At 43.6% G+C, this 20,443-nt stretch overlaps 1 protein-coding gene across 10 annotated transcripts in view; it reads right to left on the bottom strand.

The window, feature by feature from the left end:
* The window catches only part of DENND2B (DENN domain containing 2B), a 153,088-nt gene that overhangs the window by 1,672 nt on the left and 130,973 nt on the right, over positions 1 to 20,443 (bottom strand). For 8 of the 10 annotated variants that reach the window (XM_064715055.1, XM_064715059.1, XM_064715054.1 and 5 more), the window contains 5 exons: positions 3,922 to 4,099; positions 2,838 to 2,879; positions 1,731 to 1,842; positions 504 to 743; positions 186 to 272 (listed from right to left, as the gene is read on the bottom strand). In XM_064715055.1, the coding sequence (XP_064571125.1) occupies positions 186 to 272; positions 504 to 743; positions 1,731 to 1,842; positions 2,838 to 2,879; positions 3,922 to 4,099 (659 nt within the window). Of the gene's footprint in view, positions 1 to 185; positions 273 to 503; positions 744 to 1,730; positions 1,843 to 2,837; positions 2,880 to 3,355; positions 3,423 to 3,921; positions 4,100 to 20,443 lie in introns of those variants that run through there. The other 2 variants (XM_064715064.1, XM_064715063.1) reach the window with 2 other exon arrangements.

Below are 20,443 nucleotides of genomic sequence, written 5' to 3' on the forward strand. Positions count from 1 at the left end.
ATACCTTTAACTATGTTTTCATTGCTTTCTTTTTTGTAATTCCTATTACGCTGAAACCACTTGACTACCTCACTTCACCTCGGGTACGGCTTTTTCAAATTAAAAACAAAAAAAAACACCACAACCAAAACCCACCATCACACTGAAAATTCATTTCAGAAACACTTCTAAAGCTTTTCTCTCACCGAGGCCTCGCAGGAACTTGTTTACTCCGCTTTGTTCCGTGTCCGGGAGCTCCTCCAAATACTGTTCCACCCTCTGCTCGAAGAGCCCTGCGGCAGAGGGAGACAGGGATGGGTGAGCCGTGTGCGGCTGATCCCCGCAGGGCCCGGCTCCCGCCCCGGCAGCCTCCGCTCGCAGCCACCTTCCGGTTCACCGGGCAGGATGTCAGGGATGGTTTCCGCCTTCCCGGCGAGCACGGGGGATGGAGGGGCGCTGCCGCCATCCGCGGGACCCCAGCGGAACAGCGCGACCCGCAGCGCAGGGCACACACCCACCCGTACCTTTAGCCCTGCATTTCCTCAGCTCCCTGTCCTGGATGAAACCGGCGAACATTTGGGATTCCATGAAAACTTCCAAGAAGCGGCGGATACTCTTGGAGGCCACAGATTTACGGAAAGCCTCCCTTTGGAAGACACGCTCTCCTTTTTCATTCTGGGTTAGGAACAGGGAATAATGGCCAACTGTCTCCACAAAGAATCGGATAAAAACCTCAGACACTAATCCATTCAGGGTGTTACATTCTGCAAAATAAGGCAGCAATAAGACACCAAAATCAGCTGCTACCCGAGCTGTCAGCATTATCCCCGCAGGGCCAGGCCGTGTATCTCCCGGTTCCCTGACGCCGCGCTAACAACTGGCAGGGGTGGCAGCGGCTCCCTGCACACCTGGATGCACACGGAGAGGGCGACAGCGCCATAGCCACGGTGCCAGTCTGCAGAACTGGTGTTCTGTGACCAGGAGTCAGCGAGAATTACAAATCCTCAGCAAACTAAACATTTGATGGGTGTTTCATCAAAATCAAACCTCCTCTTTTCACTCTTGAGCAAATTCTCTTCAAAAACTTCTGAATGATTCATCATTAAAATATTTTTCTCTGAGGATAATAAGTCTGTACCAAAAACTGATCAAAAATGGTCTGTTGTAGAATTTGGGCTTTCATCGTTTCGGAGATGTTCAAACAGTCTTATATATGTAATGCATATGATTAGAAATAAATTCCAAGAACTGAATAAGGGCCTGTTTCATACCATTTAACCACAGGCATCTCAATTCACCCTGGGCTGTTTTTATCACTGCTGAAGAGAAATGTGAACCTTCAGAGACAGCCCAACCCATCTTGGACTAAAATTCTTTTCTGGTGGTACCTGCTTCTCCCCTGAAAATACCGAGTGCCAAGAGCAATTCCAAGCTCAGACACACCCCTAAGCCTGGAGAATTATCTGGATTGAGTTAGGGCCAAGTTAACTGCAAACCTCTGTTTGAGCAAAAGTTCAGAGGGACCCATAGGAGTCCTTGTCATTTGCAAAGAAATTAAAATAAACCACAGGTGAAGTATCACTGTCTGTTGATGCCGTCAGTCTCATACTCTCTGTGTGCTCAGAGACAGCCTTTGATGTCACCAGAGGTATTTGAGACCTCAAGTCCCATCTTTGTTTCTCCTGCATGGAAAATCACAATTCTACCTACATTTGTTTATTACACAAGTCCCTGTTTCCAAAGGAACTTACCATCATCTGAATCACTATCTGAATCCTGATTTATCAGTTCATTCTTTCTCTCTAGAGCCTGCTCCAGAGCAGCTTGCAATTTTCTAGGCAATAGTGTGTCTTCATCATCCATCTGATGGAGGGAAAAAAAAATCTTTAAGCCACAATAATCTATTCAGGAACTCCAGCAAATACTTTCAGCAGGTTTAGAATTCAGATGAAAAATATTTGCATCTGCTACTGTCATGGCTACATAAATAAAAGAATGAGAATCTATGTGCAACTAACAAATACTTCTAAAAATTTCTTGTCACTCTTAAAAAGATTTAAGTCAAGAATGATAATCCAAAGAGCAGGTAAACACAGAAATGTGGAACCAGCTCTTCACATGACAAAGAGTCCAAATAGTTCTGTTTAACTAAATACACATCATGTGAAACCTTGCTAGATGTACACACAGCTGCTGTAGTTAGTTGTAGGCAGCTCCTTTGGTCCTTGACAGTTGTTTTTACTGTTTTCTAGTCTGTCTTGTTTTCTGGGTCCTGCCCCTGTTGCTCTCTTCATTTTATTTTATGCTTGTTCAGCAGAAGCCAGGTAAGCACAGGAGCCTTGGCTCTGCAGCCACTGCTCACCAACCAGGGAATTGAACACAAAAACTTCCCCATGCAACCTGCAGACTGTTGGTTTGAAATTGTTTAGTGCCACATGACTGTCAGGAGATGGTGATCCCTCATCTCCTTGTTCACAAGGTTTCTGCTTTTCCTCTCACATTAAACTATTCTCCACCTCTGTGCTCTCACTCGGGAATTTTCTTTGCTATTTTTGTCCTTTTCACCTCCAACAGTGTGTGAGTTTTCTTGCTAAGGTGATGTTATTGTCTCTGGATGTTTTCTTTCCACTGTGCATACAGTTCTTGATTCCTTGTGAGAGTCACAGCCTCAATCCCTTCTGCCCACTGAGAAGTTCTTATTTGCAGGTGGAACAGAAAATGAGAACTTTTTTTCCCCTCATCGCTTTCCCTTTGCTCACACAATTCCTGCCAAATCCCTCTGATCAAAGAAACCAAATCACACCAGAGGACTAAACAGCCTGCCAGACTGCATGGCAGCATTCTGAGCTGTACTTTACCTGTCTGATGAATCGATCAGATCCCAGGTTAACCATCAAAGCCTACAGGAAAGAAAACACTGCTGTGAAATGTATCTGAAGACACAGAAAACATTCATTTGTTCATTGGTTTTTAATAGCAAAAGATCATCTGCTGAACAAGCCTCAACATGAATCAAATTCCTACTGTGAAACAAGAGGTTGTGTGCCTTATGAAACAACATGAAGGTTTTCTTTAGGGCTACAAGTCTAATTTAACATAGATACAACAGATCTCACACTAGATTAATATATTTAAAAAGCTAAAAGGGTTTTTTTTCTTAAATCTATGCAAGTTATATTAACTAATAATTTTGTTAACATGCAGTTGAAAAGTGTTTCAAGGGCTTTAAAGAAAACAATGTGGAGGCAGCAGGGATTCCAAAGGGCAAGGGTGTGAAATACTCATGATAAAAAAGCAGCAAAGCTGAGAGATGGAGCTGGGAAGATGCAGAAGAGCAATGTTAGGAAAGCAGAAGGAAAATAGAGGAGAGATTTACCTGGGTCAGAGGCACACAGGGCCTTGGAAGCGAGCACAAAAAAATTCCTTAGAAAAATGACAGGAAACTAATAGGAGCAAGAGAGAAAAGAGTGTGTCCTTGAGTATTTTTGTGGGTTTTTACTGGAAGAGCTGATGAAGTGCAACTCTCATTTGATTTCCAATATAGTAACAACAAAGTCTTAGAAGTTAAAACTGTTAAAGGTTTTGTCTCCTGTGTGGGCTATGGCTTTATGCACCACTTCCATAAGGATTAAGAGGTGTCATAGCAGATGGCTTCCTCTTGTTCCAGAACAAATCAGCATATTTACACCCTAAATAGTGGTGACCAGGTGAACATTCACTTGTCTCTGACAAGGTGCCAGGTGTGGAAGAGAGGCAGAATAAAAGAGAAGAATAAAGCTACTGCTGCAGCTTTGCCAAGAGGCAGTTGCCAATGAGAACCAGGCAGAGAAGAAACAAAGAGGCAGATTAAAAATTAAACATGTGAAAATTTATGTCCCAGTGGCAGCCTCCTAGGAGAGGCCAGCGTTACTCCAGGCAAACAATTGTGGTGCCAGCTCCTACCTCCTCTACGGGCAGGTCCTTGAGTTTGGGCAGGGAGCTGGAGAGCAGTCCCACCAGGAAGGGGGTAGGGCAGCACACGATGTCAATCATGGACGAGGGCAGGACAGGAATGAAGGTGTGCTGCCAGGAGAAGGGGTACAGCAGGGCCACTACAGCGTGGGAGCAGCTCGACAGGGTGCTGGGGAGAGAGCAACAACCAGGTCAGCAAAGGCTGTTCTTGGCTCACAGCACCTTCCACCCACTGAGAGACTGCTGAAATACAAGTGCCCAAGGTGCTGCCTCTGGCAATCATGTCTTCAGACAGCCTTGGTCCCCTTCCAGTCCCTACCCTCTCTGTGCTGGGCAGTGTGGCAGCTCACAGCACACCTCAAACCAAAGGTACAAAACTAGAACCCCTTTGTTTCAAACTACAATCCATTTGTTTCATAGGAGATGGTTTGATCTAGAAGTCAAGATTCCATGTTCCCAAAAGCACTCAAAAGCAGCCACTTTGAACAATTCTTAAAACCCAAAAGCAACTTCAGATCTTGGCTGTTATGATGATATCAGTAGTAAAACAACATAATAGTAATGTTCTTAACTACACGAACAAAGGCAAATGAAAAGTAAAATAAAATTGGGAAAAAAATCCTCACAAAAAACTCTACCAAATCAGATATAAAAAGCCCCCAACAATCAATACCTGTTCCAAAGGAAAGCTGGTAAAAGCAACACATTTTTTCAAATATTGCACATATTTTGACAATAGCATCTTTTTATTATAATACATTTTAAAGGACTTATTAACCAACTTCAGTGATAAAGGTATTGATCCTGCTCAGCAGAGTACTCTAAAATACAGGTTAGTTAGCTCCTAAACTTTAAGGCTTGATATTATTATGGCAAATGTCCTTCCATCTACTGAATCCAATTCCCTTTTTGCAGTCACATGGTTTCCAAATGTTAAAAATTAAGGAACATCATGACCAAGTGGGTTTTAACATCGGGGAATAAAAACAAGCTCTCCATATTTGTAGCTGTAGCTACAATGTCTGCCTCTCACAGGCTGAGATGACAGAAATTTGGATCCAACATGACTGAAATAATTTTCTTGCGTTGCAAACTTCTGTTGTGCTCAATGTAGCCACAAAGAAGTATAAATAATAACTGCAGTGCTGTTACTGCTTTAAAATGCTGGGGAGAGATGCTCATTTCTTCTACTGCAAGACTTGGTGGAGACTTTAGGTGGCATCAGACCTCCACCAGAATAACCTTCATCAGCATTTTTACTTCAATTGTGAATTGTTCCAGTGCCAGAGGAAAGGTTTCACCTGTTTGTTCTCATCAGTGATTTACCTTCAAAGTTTGCTGCAGAAGAAAAATGAGAATTAGGGGACAAAGAGAGAAAATGTTGGGGAAGAGCAAATCCTTACGTTTTACTGCAAATAGTCTGCATTGGTTTTAACTGACACTTCCTTTAAGATCTGACAATCCCAGCATGGGTTTATAACGAATGTTGCCTGACACAAGACTCTTGTAAAAGTATGCATTTCTCTAATTTGTGTTTTTATATATAACAAGCAATGGTGCTGTCATGGCCTCGTATTTTGGTCTCAAGCATTTGGCACAGCAAGCACACTGGTGTGCTTTGGAAGAGCTGTGGAACATGGTACAGACTCCCAGCACTTCCTCAAGATCACTTCAATGACTCCCTGGCATTTTCACCTACAACAAATGCAGTCATCTTAGCTGAGCAACTAAAAAAAGAGCCATGTTAAGCTAAAAGCAGGAAGACAAACATTCTTCTGCTCTTCAGTGAGTATTTGTTTCCTTTCTGTAAAATGCCCTTTTGTAACATGTTATGTTACACGCAGTGCTGTGACGTAAATCAGCCCCTGCAGCCTCTTGTGCCTGCTATTCCCACGCTGGGGAGGCTTCAGCCTCCAGCCCAGGCCACTGGAATCTCTTCCTGAACTTTCCTGGGAGCCAGCTGGGGCAGGGCAGGGAGCAGAGTGCCAGGAGTGCCCTGTGGCAGCACCCAGCTCTAGTAGGGGTGCCCTCTGCCAGCACCCCAGCACGAGTAACACTGCCCTGGCAGCGCCTCGGCCTCTGCACTTCAGCACTCTGCACACAGCTCCTAAATTCTGCCTCAGAAAATCTTTCCTTCTGGAACATCTCATCCCCATGAAACATCCCCTCCAAGCTTCCAGCCCCCAGAACCTCCTGCTGCCATCCCTGCTGGACACCCCTCTGCAGGACTCCTACAGCTGTCACCAAAGTCCTGCTTGTACAAAGTGCCTGCCCTAGCTGGAAAGTTTCATATTTAGAATGAATACACACCTTTCACTTCAGTGAAATTTCACAGTTTGTAAGATAAAATTCAGAGGTGATGGGTGTAAAGGAACCCCCAGCCTGAATCTCCAAAATACAGTTCAGAACCTTTTAAAGGGATATTACTGATGAGAAGCATGGTTAGTAAAGTAAAAAAAGAAAGGCCTACCCTGGGAAACCAAGTGTGCTCCAGTTTTTCCTTTCAAAATGTGCAACCCACACATTATCCAACTGTTCTTGTTTATGAGAATTAAGCAGTAAGGTCAGATGGTTTATTTTCTTTAAGGTGTGTGAAGCACACAAAGTAAAGCAACAGAATCATCAAAATTAGATTTTCAAAATATTTTCACTTAGGGCAGTTTCAGAGAGCTGGTTTGGAGAGTGGGCTTTTCCATTTGGCCTGTGCATTTTTACAGGAATGCTGCATAATGTTCTAGCTGTTGTTGACACTTCTTGATTTCCATGGGTTTTTTTCATCTTGTAAAGAAATTATTTGGAATTTGCCAACATTTTGGTTTTCTCTGTGCCTTTTTATTCACTAGATTAAAAAGACCTTCAGTGTTTGATCTTCTTCCCGTGAAGTCAGTAATACAAGATTATACAAGTATATTGAGACAGTTCTTAAAGACAAATTTCTCTTGAAGAGATCCTTTATCATGTTACAGGCAAAATATGACATTGCTTCTTTCCCACTCAGAGTTGATTTATGTTCCTCTGGGCTATTTTGTTTCCCAAATCATTTTCTCATGATAGCACACAGAACCTTTTCCTCGTTGTGTCGCTGGCTGGGGAGATGCAAGCTCAGACTGAGAGCTGAGGCACCACAATTTCACACACAGCTGTGACTCAGCTGAATTTTGGAGATGGCTTATGAACACCGTTCAAGTCTACATCAAAAAGCAAATCACTGTGACTTAACAAGAACCTTTTCTGTCCTTTAGATAGGAAGAATGTCTGGTAGCAATTTCTGGGTTGGCCAAGCAACAAACAACCCCAAGCTTAGGCTATATCCATATCTTATCACAGCACAATTAGCACGCTCTGAGAAGGACAAGCTGCTGCAGGGAATGGACACTGCCCTGGCTGGGATGTCAGTGCTGGCTGTGCTTGTTTCAAGGACTGTGCCTTGTTGCACACTGCAAGTCACCAACTCTCTCAAACTGCTGAAGTCATATTCAGTTACAATATAATAATATTCAGTTACAATACAAAAATTTCTACTCCCAATGGAAATATTCCACAAATACCCTTGATAAGTCTCTTTTCTTTCTAACAATATCCAACAGTCATTCCTTCCTGCTTCTCCCTCCACACCTAGAACTTCTCACAGGCCCAAGGGAGCTTCACACACTGAGCATCTCCCAAATCCAGGATTGAGCCTCTAGCACAGACAACCACTTGCTGCTTTATCTCCCTGATCCCACCTCACTATTGACATGCACCTCCACAGTCAGTTTGGCATTTGCATTGAAGGAGGAAGCAGGAATATCCCTTTCCTTCCTCCCCTCCCCTGAGGGACAGACAAGGTTCCTCAGCCAGGAGAAGAGGGAGGCACCCCTCACATGCAGGGCCAAGCCACCCAGCAGCTCTGGGTGGTGCCAGCTCTGAGCTGTGCCAGTGCTCTGGACCATGCCCTGGACTGGGACCAACTCACCCAGTCTGGGCTCCCTGCTCCCTCACACTGAGAAACACAGCCAAAAACGTAAATTCACAAAAAAGTGTTTCCACTGTTTACTCTTCCACAATCTTTTTATGTTCCTCATCTCTCCCTGCTGATTAAATGATGTTGCTCTGCCCACATTTGCTGAAGTCTTTCATCTGCCCTGTTGCCACATTCATGCTGAGCCCACAAGCACTTTGAGTTACCTCCCTGACACACATCCCTTGTCTGCTCAGGAGAGCTTCCTCCCACCTGAGGCTGGAGTCTGGAGGCTCTGTCCTTCCCAGGTGTCCTTCCCATCCCTTGACTCACATGGGTATTACACACCAGGATGTCTCCTCATCACCAGCCATGGCCCGGCTTTTCTGGGACAGCTCCTACCCTTGGGCCACTGATGAACTGTGTAGCAAAACAGATCCCTGACACTTCCCTTCTAGATCCTTCCATGCCTCTCCTGATCCTGGATTAACTCCAGTCTCTCACAGAGGTCTGTGACAACTCTGCAAGATAAAACAGTCTGAGAGGTTTGCAGAGGACTCTGAAGGACTCCAGGGAGAGGCTGCAGGCCAAGGGCTCAGCCCAGCTCCCCTCTAGCACATACAGGCTGCAGAAGTGGAAAGGACAAAGTAGAAAACTTGAAAAGCATCAAGTAAAGGGCAAGTGGAAGTAAAATCTGTGGCAGCCTGATAGACTTTGTGTGGAGATGGAGAGCAGGCAGCACTGCTGTTGCTGTGCTGGCAGTAATTCAGGGCAGTGCTGTGCTGTGCTGGATCCAGTGCACTCCAAGGCCCTGACAAAATAAAGGTTTCTCTAAGTTCATAAGAATAAATAAGAGCAGCATTATTAATCAGGTTGATAAGACGAGGTAATAGCATCAGGGGCAAGACATAAATGAAAAATTAGTGTCAGAAGTGACAGTCTCCAAACTCCAGCTGGCTGCAGTGAGCTCCTGCAGCATTCCTGCAGGTCAGCTCTGGAAGCAAGCCTTGGGATCCCTGGCCCTGGAAAAGCTGTGACAATGGGGACATGTTACTGCTTTCTCCCTGCTCCAGAGTGTGGGTGCTCAGCTCCAGGACTCCCCCTGATCCCCAGGTGCTCTGCTCCTGAGGGCCCCTGAGCCCCCACATTAATGGTTTGTCTTTCATTCCAGGTTCTGTGCTGTGAGGATACAGTTTTTGTTAACCCACATACCACCAACTACTCACCAAAAAGGGCAGAGAGGAATAAAATAAGAATCCAAGACTTCATTTGCTGTAATGGTGCAGGACATCTCCAGTTTTCCAGCCAGTATAAAATTATCAGACATGACAAATACAAATTCTTCCTATACAAAATCATCGCTGTTTCTCTGTTGCCACTGCTAGGATGTTTAATTGGGGGAAAAAATCTTCAATTCTTGTCTTTTGACTTAAATCAAAGAAATGGCATGTTTTTGCAGCTTTTTGAACAAGAATTAACCCTTAAGGGCTGCCATTCCTGATGGCTGTGGGATACCTCCCTATTTGTAGGATTGCTTGCATTTGTAAGGCTCAATTTCACATTATATGGATTGAAAATTTGACTTTTTTTCAGTGATGTTTTTGAGCTTGTGTGTCTGCCTCTGGATAACCATTTTGGTTTCCAATTTAAAGCAAGGTTATATAGAATCAAAATAATTCAGGTAGGAAGAAACTTCAGGAGATCAACTGATCCAATTCCCCCATGCTTGATATCAGATCAGTTTATTTCCAAAACCAAATGAAATTATACATTATTTTGTTATATTAAACATCTTTGCTGCAATTTTTTTGTGAAGGAGGGAGTGCCCTGTGTGCTAAGGACTCCTACCTAGTGATGTCTAAACTCACTCTGATTTGGCTATATTAGAAGCCGTCTTAAAAAATCTTTGTTGTGCATACTAAAAAGAGCCTTATTTGGCTGCTAATTTCTTCAGAATAAATTGTTAGCACTAAGGAAAAACCTCCTTCTGTAGCCTTGGGCTACACTGAGAAATGAAGGTTCCTCTGGGAGAAAGAGATCTTCTTCTTCCTGCAGAGAACCTGAGGGGAGGGAAGAGAAAAGGAAAAGGAAAAGGAAAAGGAAAAGGAAAAGGAAAAGGAAAAGGAAAAGGAAAAGGAAAAGGAAAAGGAAAAGGAAAAGGAAAAGGAAAAGGAAAAGGAAAAGGAAAAGGAAAAGGAAAAGGAAAAGGAAAAGGAAAAGGCTGAATTAAATGCAAGGAGGTAAAATTAAGATCTGGGAGGTAGACCTGGGAGGGGAGGGAGACAAAATGAGCCTGATGAGCAGGTGAAAAGGAAACTGAGGGCAAAGAGGCTGGGATGGAGAATTAAGGGACAAGACAGTGACTGGCTGGGCTGAACAATGCAAGGACCAGGGAAAACCATTTAATATGAACATGACTAAAGCTATCACACACATATGATGCCAAGGTGAAACTGGTCCCTCCTTGTTGCTACAGACAGATGGAAGGAGGTGGGGCTGTCTGATGCCACTTGCTCCTCCTCTGTCAGTACCAGAGAGGATGAGAGGGCCAGAGGCTGCAGGAGGGAAGGTCACACACCAGGACAGCTGAAGGTGACAGAAGCTCAAAGCCCACTGCTGACAATCAAATGGAAATCAAATACAACCAGCGCTCTACACCTCTGCCACTGCTGCTAAGCAGACACAAACCCACAGTTTTATCAGGAAAAATTCTCAAACTGAAAAGTTTCTTCCACAACAAATACATTTACCTGTCCCTGAGAGGAAAAAGATTATGACCAATATAAACACCAGAATTTGGTCTTAACATATTTTTGTTTGGCCCAAATTAATTCTAATCCAGTAAATAATCTGGGCACTAATAAAATAATTCTTTCCAATGACTACAGAGCAGCAGGAGTTGCAATCAGGTCATGCCTCACCTCACCAATTAAAGCATGAGGGGACAGGCAAATTACTGTTTTAGGCTTTGATTCAACACAGTATTTCAGCAGAAGCTTCAGCTTTAATTTACTTTCACTGTGCTGAAATACTTTGCTGAAATAAAGCCTCAAAGACCTTTATTTTCCCACTTCTGTTTTAATCAGACCAGCCCTCAAGACATAATAACACCTTGTGAACCACAAGTTCCCTCACTGCTGTGGGAGAGGCTGCTGCAAAGGCTGCCTCTCATCAGCAAGGCATGTTGAAGCTTTGGAAATTTGAATAATTTTTTACTTTTCTAGAAGCCCTTCAGGGGCTGGGCAAACTACAGAGGTTCCTTCAAGCCTTTCTAAGGTGGTTTGGAACTAGAGACTGTAATTTTGAAGCTAATAAATATTGTAGTTTCATGTTAATGTATTATTAATACATTTTTTAATTTTAAGAATACAATTTATTTTTAAAGTCAAATAATTAGATTTTAACGTCCTGGATTGAGAATCCCCTGTGGCAGAATCCTTCTGTAAAGGGTCCAGCTCTGTGTAGGGGTACACAGAGGGGAGGACTCCCCTACTGCTGCCAAACACTTCTCCTCACCTGACCTTCAAGTGAATCTGTGAAAATCTGGGTGTCTGCAGGAAGTTTAGGATGGAGTGGTTGCATGTGTGACCTAAAAGAGAGCTCTCAAGTTGCTGATTTTCCTGTTAATAAATCTGATTTCTCTACACTAATCAATAAGATGTTTAAAATCAAAATAATGGGTTCATATTCCATGGAAAATTGCATGAGTTTGGACTGTAAAAGCCAGAGTAATATTTTGCATTTATTTTATACAGCAAATATTTAATAAGAGGTGAACTAAGAGTCACCACCTGAGGTCTTTAGTAGCTGGCCTAAAGTATGCAGCTAATTTGTATCTCTGATCAGTACCCAATACCCTTCTTTTCAGGAAACACAGACAAATCTGTGCGTATTTTAGGCTGCTTTTTCTCTTGATGGCACAGGAGACCCACCAATGGAAGGCTGTGTTTGAATAAAATTGGGAATTCTCCAGTGTAAATGTGATGATGGATGGGAACACATGCAATCCATGTGAGGATCATGGTGAGGCAGGTCCATTTGGCCCATCTCAAATTCAGCAGCCTGTTCTGAACAATTCACAGCTGAATCATCACACACACTGCAAGAATTGCTGCTACAGTGAACCTCTGGCACAGGGTAAGGAGCTCCCCAAAGCACAAAGAGCAGATCTCCCTGTCTGTTATGGGCTGGAACATCTCTCACCCAGACCTGACAAATATCCACATGTACTCCCAGCAGTGAGGCCACAGCTCAGTCCAGAAGCAGGTGAAAATCCCTCACTCTGCACAGGAGCTGGACAAAACAAGAACCTTGCTCAGCAAGTGAACACTTGCTAGGGTGGGTGGCTGCTTTGCCAAGCCAGCAGGGCTGCCCTGGCACCTGTGCCCTCAGCCTCAGGTCCATCCACACTCCCCTCTCCTGGCAAGCAGCAGCCTGGTGCAGAACGGAGAACCAAACTCTGCTGGTGCCAGAGTGAAGGGCAGAGTCCAACCACAGTGGCTTCCCTAATTTGAATGCTGACATATTTGCTGCAAGTGACCTCTGTGATATCTCATGGAATGCAAACAAGTGATAACACTGGCAGGGAGAGGGGGGCACTGAGACTGAGGAAATGCATATTTTCCACATCACATCAGGCCAATTATCAGTTATTGTCCTTTCCAAAATCCTTTAGCTATGCTCTCAGCTCCAAGAGTGAAGCTGTTTAACCTTCACACCACTCACATGGCAGTTTTGGCCCATGCAAAGGAGCTAAACTCAAACCCAAGCCTTCTCTTACAAGTAACAAGTCCCACTTCAGGTTTTGTGTGGTGCTTCCTACAGGGCAGCAGGAGAACAGCCAAGTTTGTAAACCTCTCAGGAATCCCAGTGTGTCCTCACCTGTCTGGCAAAAGCAGGGCTGCAGTTCCTTATCAGTGACGCACTTAACTTTGGGACAGGTCCAGTGACTACTGAAGGTGAGTTATGGAGAGCAGAGGCAGCAATGCCTTTGTGCTATTGATGATTCCTAGGAGGAAATTTTTTTATGATGAACTAAAGGTTACAACCCTCTTTCTGCAATTGTTTTCCCTGACTTGGATTCACAGAGCCATGGTTTGCCTCACTGCAGTGCCAAGGAGCACTGCTCATGGAGCAGAATTGCCCAACATTTTGTGTCATCATCTGGGCTCCTTTTCTGGTCCTTCATTCTTGTACTTGACAGAAAACTGAGTGGGCAACATCTTCATTGATAAACTCTTGTCTGGCCACATGCTCTTCAGCTTTAGTGTGCAACATCCTGTCCTGGTTGGGCTGTTTTAACCCCCAGCATGGATCCATCACTGACACTGAACGTGCTCCCACAGCTTCACAGAGATGGACACCATGGAAGATGATGTGCCCTCAGAGGTTCTTTCTTTAAAGCCAGTGGATTTTTCAGTCATATAAAGTAATTCAGATTTTCAATGTTTGATAATTAAACAATTCATTAGAACATATAAAAGGAGTAAGTGTAGGTTCATTCTGACTGTACAAGAGGCTATCTTTTTGGTTTTTATCCAAATTTTGCAAAAATCTCCAAAAATTACATCATTTGTCAGATTTTAGTTCAGTAAGAGCTGCATTTTCAGAACCAGCTCTCCATCCCTTTGGAGAGCACCTGAGTGACAGTGTGGGGTCCTACAGATAACCTGCAGAGCACAACCCTGGCTCAGGCAAAGACCAAGGCTGCATCCCATGGAGCTGAGAGCTGCAGAGCAGAGAATACTTTAGGAGAGCTCTCCCTCTCTCAGAGAGTAGCTTTGAAGTACTTAATTTAAAAGAAAGCAGAGAAGAGGTGATTAAAGGGGATTGTGGTATTAACAAAGGCATTATTTTTTGCTGCTGTAATACCTGTGTGTAAGCAAGGCACATGAAAGCCCCTGGAGAAAGAGACATGCAAAGTGCCCTACAGAATGAGGACTTGCCTTTTCAAGAAAATGGGATTTGGGGAAAAAAGTCATTGCTTTGACACATCAGCTACCTGCCCAAGCTTTGTCAAGTGGTTGCAAGAAAAAACAAACATTTCCAAGCGTGAAGTTATCCTTTGTATCCACAGATAACATCCTCCAATCCTTTTCCTGCAGGACAATTTGTTAGCATGAATCCAGAACAAAAGTGTCTCAGAGCAGGTGCTCCAGAGCAGAGTTAACTCCTTGCTCTTTCCACACTGGGACCTTTGCTCCCACCAGTCTTTGCTCACACTGAGGGTATCAGATTCCCAGGCCATTGCTCCACTGTTAACAGAGGACAGCTGTAAAGCAGGGTGAAGCATTTTTCTAGGTAGTAACCAGTGAGGAGAGGAACAATCTCCCCCTAATCTATCTCATTTAAAAGCTGAAAAGAGGGAATCTGAATCCTCTTGCAAGGAGCAAAAAGTGAAGTTGGGAAGATGTTGCAATTTACTGCCACATTGTGCCAATAAGCAATCCAGAAGGGAATTACCAAGCAGCAGGGCTGTCTTTGTATCCCATTTCCATTCATGGGGAAGGGAGAGGAATTTTTTTGCACAAATTGAAAATGGAAAAATTATGTTTTCCCACTGTAGAGCATTGGCCAAAGCCTGGAGTGACATAAATAAATACCACTGGAAAGCAGGGGAGGAGGGAAGGAAGAAAAGGAAAATTATACAAGCTGTACCCTTCATGGGACATGGCATATTAAAAATGTTACCATTAGGTTGTTTTCTCTGGGACTGTGGAATATTAAACAAGCCAGAGACTTTGAATGTTCATTTTGTTTCTTGTCTGTCCCTTTTGCCTGACATACATTTTCCTACTGTCCATGTACAGCTGCTGTGTTGCCATCAGCCATCACCAATCTAAGTGCTGGACAAAGTAATCCAAGTGGTACAAAATGTAAGTTACCTCTTGAGAAGAGGGAGAAAAGTGCAAAATTTCTCTCAAGAATCTTGGAGACTGCTCTGCTAGCCCCCTGAACAAGGGCTGGTCTGGCTCTCACTGGAGGAAACAGAAACTCTCTGGTTACATACATGAGAAATGGATGTTTTTGCTGTAGAATAAATTCCGTCTACACTGGATAATTATACAAGGGCTCCTTCCTTCCACTGCAGAAATTAGTGAAAGAAATTCTCTAGCTTATCTTCAGCATACCAGACCAGACAAGCACAATAATCCTGACAGTATTAAGATAGTTCTTCAAGTTCTTTGGATAAAAATACACCAGAAGAAATGTCAGCCATCCATACTTCTCCTGGGTTTAGAGAGAAGATCTGGGAGCTATTACACATTCCACAGGTGCAGCAGTCTGCATTTCCAAACATCATCTTTAATGAACAGTTGATAATTAAAAGACTACCAAGACCCTGTGGCCTGTGCTCAGAAATGGCACAGACCAGTCAGAGACTGACAGCAGTAAATTCTCCCTCACAAGCTGGTTTCTGGCATTTATTTTTTGTCAAATTTCTCTCAACCTTCTTTTGCTGGTGATGGGGAAAGTAAAGGAAGTCTTTATTGCTGGCCAAAGCTCACATCTATTTACCTCTCTATTAGCACACCTCTCTGTGCTAATTCAAGTGTTTTTACCTTTTAAGCTGCAGGTTGGCAGATTTTGCAAGTGCTACAAGATGACAGCTACTGGAAAGGAGCTTTCCCAGGCAGTTGGTGAAGCTGTTCAGACCTGTCATGGCCATGATTGGTTTGTAAGAATTAAATCCTACTTTTGTTAATAAAAAAGAAACAATAAAGAAATAGAGAATGAGCTTGCACTGTAGTAAGTTGCCCCAGAAATTAGCTATTCTTGCTTTTCCACTTGACCTTGCTACTGGACTGAGGAGCAATGATTTACTACTAAAACACTGCCATTTATCTCTTATTTAAATTTGCACATTTTAACTTGAGCTACAAGATCATGCTATGATTTTGGCTGCTAGGTTAAAGGATGTTTTTTAGGTAAGCACCAAGAAATAAGGACCAGGCTACCTCTCAGCTCTTGCTGCCAGCTTCTAGCCTGCCCCAAAACAACAGATTCAAGCATGGGGAGAGGCATCACCACTCCCTGAACATGCTGGGCACAGCAGAGCCAGCCCTGAACTGTGTCTGTGCGTGAGAATGGGGAAACACTGCTGTGTTCTGAGAGCCTTTGCCCTTGAACACAAGAACACTCTGCTCCTCCTGTGCTCCAGAGTGAACAGAGACATGCCTGTGGGATGACTTCCCCACTATTTACATATTTCTGCTCTGTCCTGTGTTAGTCAGTTTTTCTGTCTCCAGCCTGTAACCTTTGGTCAGGTCTGGGATCTGCCTGGACTTTCTACAATGGTGCTGGAAGACAGATTCCTCCTGCAGTTCCAAATGCTGTGGGGAGGAGCAGGGTTAGGGTTTTCTCCCTGAGGCCCATGCTGCTGCTTCACTGAGAAGTAGCTGAAATACCTCATATAAAACCAAAATTCACAACAATGAGAAGCTGTTTTGTCTTTTACAAGAGCAGGGGCTCTATAGAAGCATTTCACAGCCCCAAAAGTTTTCAAAAGAAGAATATTGGAGGACTTGGATCCATAGCAAAAAAACAAACTTCATCCAAACACTCCCACTGACTGTGGCTGGCATTGGACTGGACCCGTATGTGAAATGTAAGCAAAATATCCTCAGAGTCCTTCCCAATATAGTGGATTACAGCAAGAGTGGTTTATATATATAAAAAATGGGCTTATAACAAAAAGGCTTTGCTATGTCCAGGGCCTTCCCTTCCCCTCTCCAAACATTCAGGGGAAAAGGCAAAGACACTGTTCTCCCACACATGGATACATCACCTCCTCAACAAACACGTCCACAAATTTGTTTCCCCAGCATAAAACTAAAACAAGCACAGAAATGTTTTTCTTCCAGTGTTTGCCTTCTATTTATTTTCTGTTGCTACCTTTGTGCCTGCAGCAAGGTCAATGTTCCAGAGCCCCAGGCCCCACTGGTTTTGCATCTGCTGCCTCTCAAACCCCAGAGGATGGCACAGGAGCAGCCCCCCTTTGCAGCTGGCAGGCACAGGACTATTCCAGAGCTGGGGTGAACAGGCAGAATGTGGGGAACATAAACAGGGGGTCCCAGTGGGACAGGGATTACAGCTGGCATGAGGCATAACACATCAGCTGTGCTTTCAGCAGATTTTTAAGGAATTGGAGCCTTAAGTTTCCTTTTTAAGAGCTGTGATATTATTATTATTATTACAATTACTATTATTACTTTTATTCCAAGTTTCTTTATCATTATTTTTGTTTCTCTGTTGTCTGCTCCACTGTTCACAGAAAGCAAAATTCTGAAAGGTTGCTGGCAGGTTCACATTCATTTTTCAAGGTGAGCAAATAGCTGCAGGGATTTATTCACCCAAATTCAAGCAGAAAAAATACATAATCAACTTATTGGGGGAAAAAATACCCAAACCTAACTGCACATATCTATCCAGGGCAGCCACACAGTGCTGTCATTCAGAACTTTGCTGTTGTTTCCTCAGTACTTGGGAGCATCACACTCTGTGTTAACAACAATCTCTACTCGCAAAGATCAAGGACTTTAAATTCTGGCACATTCTGGGCGCTGTAAGAACCATAAATAACAACTTACTGAATGAATCTCACTTCACCAGGCATGACTCTCCCAGACTTGTATAATGTGTGAAATCATTTATTGCTGGAAACAGGCAGCCACAAAAGCCCACTGCATCTTATTGTCTGAAGCCTAAACCCCACCATCATTTATTTCTAAGCTAGTTTTTGGGTACACACAGAAATCAAACCCTTGTAAAATCGTTTTAATTTCCTGCTCTCATTCTTTGGGCACAGAGTGGGCCTGTGAGATATTTAGCTTCTCTTTTTTTCCCACATTACTGGTAAACTCCAGTTTCAGCTAGGATGCCCATAAATAAAACTCATGTCAGACAAGGCAAAGGTTCCAAGAAGACAGTTACTAGCTCAAAGCCAGAGTGTTTCATTTTAGACTTCATCCCTATTTAAACCATGAAAATCTCAGTAAGTATTGAATTTAAATCCACTGTCACTTTCTCCAGGCTCTTGTCAAAGGACTCATTATTAGTTTCTGGTTTACAGTACCTCCTAGATCCCTGTGCTGAGAGGGACCACAGTGCACAAAGCAGAGCTGCTGCACACACAGAGCAGGAAGTGGTCTCCATCCCAGAGTGTTTGGGATCCCAGACAGAGCAGACAAAGGATAAGGAAGAGGTGCTATGTTTCCAGCATGTGACACTCAGCAGGTCAGAGGAATAGCTCAGGATCCACAAAATGCAGAACCTTATCTACCACATCAGATTTTGCCACCCTCTTACCAAATGAAACCAAGTATATACATACAATAAAGGGAACATGTGAATATAGTAAAGCATATGAACATAAGCCCTTCTTGTAAGGAAAGTTCTGTCCCTTCTTACAGGAGCAAGCACAAAACCTCCCAAGCCTCTCAGATCCATGTGAATCCTCTCTTTTCTCCTGTGTTATGGCCTTTATCCCATGGCCCTCTCTGACATAGAAAAAACAGCTCACCGGAGAACAGTTTCTGCAGGAGAGCACAGTGTAGGGATATATGTTTACCAAAAGGGATCTTTATAATTCCTGGCTCCTGTTGCTCCTGGTGCCCTATTTCTGTGTGCCAAAAGAGTATAAGTTCTGTGATATACTCTTCTATAAGTATAAGAGTTCTGTGAGCAGAAATCTTATTCCATGCTCCAAGGCCTGTGGGACTAGGCAGCTACCAAGAGCAAGGTAATTGCACAGGCAAGCCTGAACTCCCAGCCAGGGCTGCAATGTATAAAACCCTGGCTGCCTGATAAAGTCCTGGGTTACCACAAGCCCTCACTATCAGCAACACAACTGTTTTCCATGCCAAGCTACCTTGAGCCTGTCAAAGTATGTTTAATTGTTGATTTTCCCTGGACAGTGCCCAGGGCACCATATGACATTGGCTAAGCCAGCTGTCCCAGGGAAATGTTCCAGGGAATGGCTGCTGTCTGTCTCATCCCTCATGGCTGAGGATCTTTCCCACAGCAAGGCCTCCCTGCAGGACTGTGCCTGTGATCCACAGAACACTACAGAGGAGCAACTGGGAGCTCCAGAGCAGAGCAGCAGTTGGCAGCTGCACAGCAGAGCCCTCACTTTTGCTGTACCACTTCTGTGAGTTCCCACTCTCATCGCTGTGCCATTGGAAGGAATGCCGACCTGTGCCAATCTGAATTACAGTCAGACTTGTGGGTGCTGAAAGAATGGCAAAACAGAAAGAGACAGAATAAGGTGAATAAACATGCTGTAGAAAAAGTCAGAAGGAACACACCAACAGTATTTCTAAAGCTACCTGCTCCAATATCCATGGTGTGATTCATATATCTACTAAAGTACTGCAGAAACCCTGTTCTAGTTACACAATTCTCATCACAGGTTTATGTGAAATTGAGGCACCCCAAATGGTCATTTAAACCAAGGGTTACTGACAAGAGAAGGGACGAAAATAAAATGTTCCTGTTGTTCTAGACACAAAAAAGACTGCTAAGGAAGTAACTTTATAACCTGAGAAGGGTCTGCAGCTTTAAGAAATTCTCCCTTAAAGGTTGTAAAGCTTTTACTATGCAAAGTATTTTTGCTATTATATACACTGGCGGCCACTAAGTGCAGCTATTGTTTCTGGCGGTCATTCAGAGGAGGTCGGGACTGATAAAATGTTTAGCAGAGTTTGTTTGGGTAGATCCATCTGTGTTTTTAACCTCCCATACAGCCTCTGGTGTCCTTTTAAAAGATGCTGGATGTTCCTGAGTCTAATAAATTACAGGCTTTACTTTTATTTGTCTTTTTTTATTATGTATCATGCCACAGAAAAGAATGTCTTCTTTACATTACCCACACTTTTCTGTATGGATTACAGAAGCATCAAAAAAATAAGATGTTTCTTTGCTGTGGGGCAGGGGTGCAGCTTACACAGAGCTCCCATTTCCTTGGGAAAGGCCATGTGGAGATGTGGCTCTCACTCCTTAACCTAGGGATGAGTTCGTGCTTCAGAGGAACAAAGAGGGGAGATTGCAATCAAAGGGCAGGGAAGCAAAAGGTGTGTTCTAGCAAGGAGCCCAAGGTGGAGCTTCCAAAAGGAAATGTTTCCAGGTCACATGAGCACCAGGAAAAATATCCTAAATAGTTGGGAAGCACTGAGATAGCAGTTTAACACTTGCACTGGCTGGGTTTTATAGGGCAGGAATTGAAACAGCCCCAACATAAAGTCTCATATTGCACAGAGCAAATCAGGGGAGCTCTCACTTCCCTGCCTGCACTGCATAAGCACAAGGTAAAGCACCTCAGTGACAATTCCTGCTACTCTTTATGAGTACTCTGTGTCCCAAACCTGACAGAAACATTGCTGGCACTACACTGTGTCAAACTGCTGTGCAAACATTTGCTGACTGTGAAGAAGGTGAGAAATTGTATCTCCATTTTACAGGTGGGAAAGACAGAACACCCATGGATGTAAAAAGACTTTTAAATCCTGCAGTGAAAGGATCCTGACATCTGGAAACCATTCAGTACATTCCCTAAAGCCTTGTGCATCCAGAGAC

Source organism: Zonotrichia leucophrys, chromosome 5 (genome assembly GCF_028769735.1).
Source record: "Zonotrichia leucophrys gambelii isolate GWCS_2022_RI chromosome 5, RI_Zleu_2.0, whole genome shotgun sequence".
In the NCBI taxonomy this organism is placed as follows: domain Eukaryota; kingdom Metazoa; phylum Chordata; class Aves; order Passeriformes; family Passerellidae; genus Zonotrichia; species Zonotrichia leucophrys.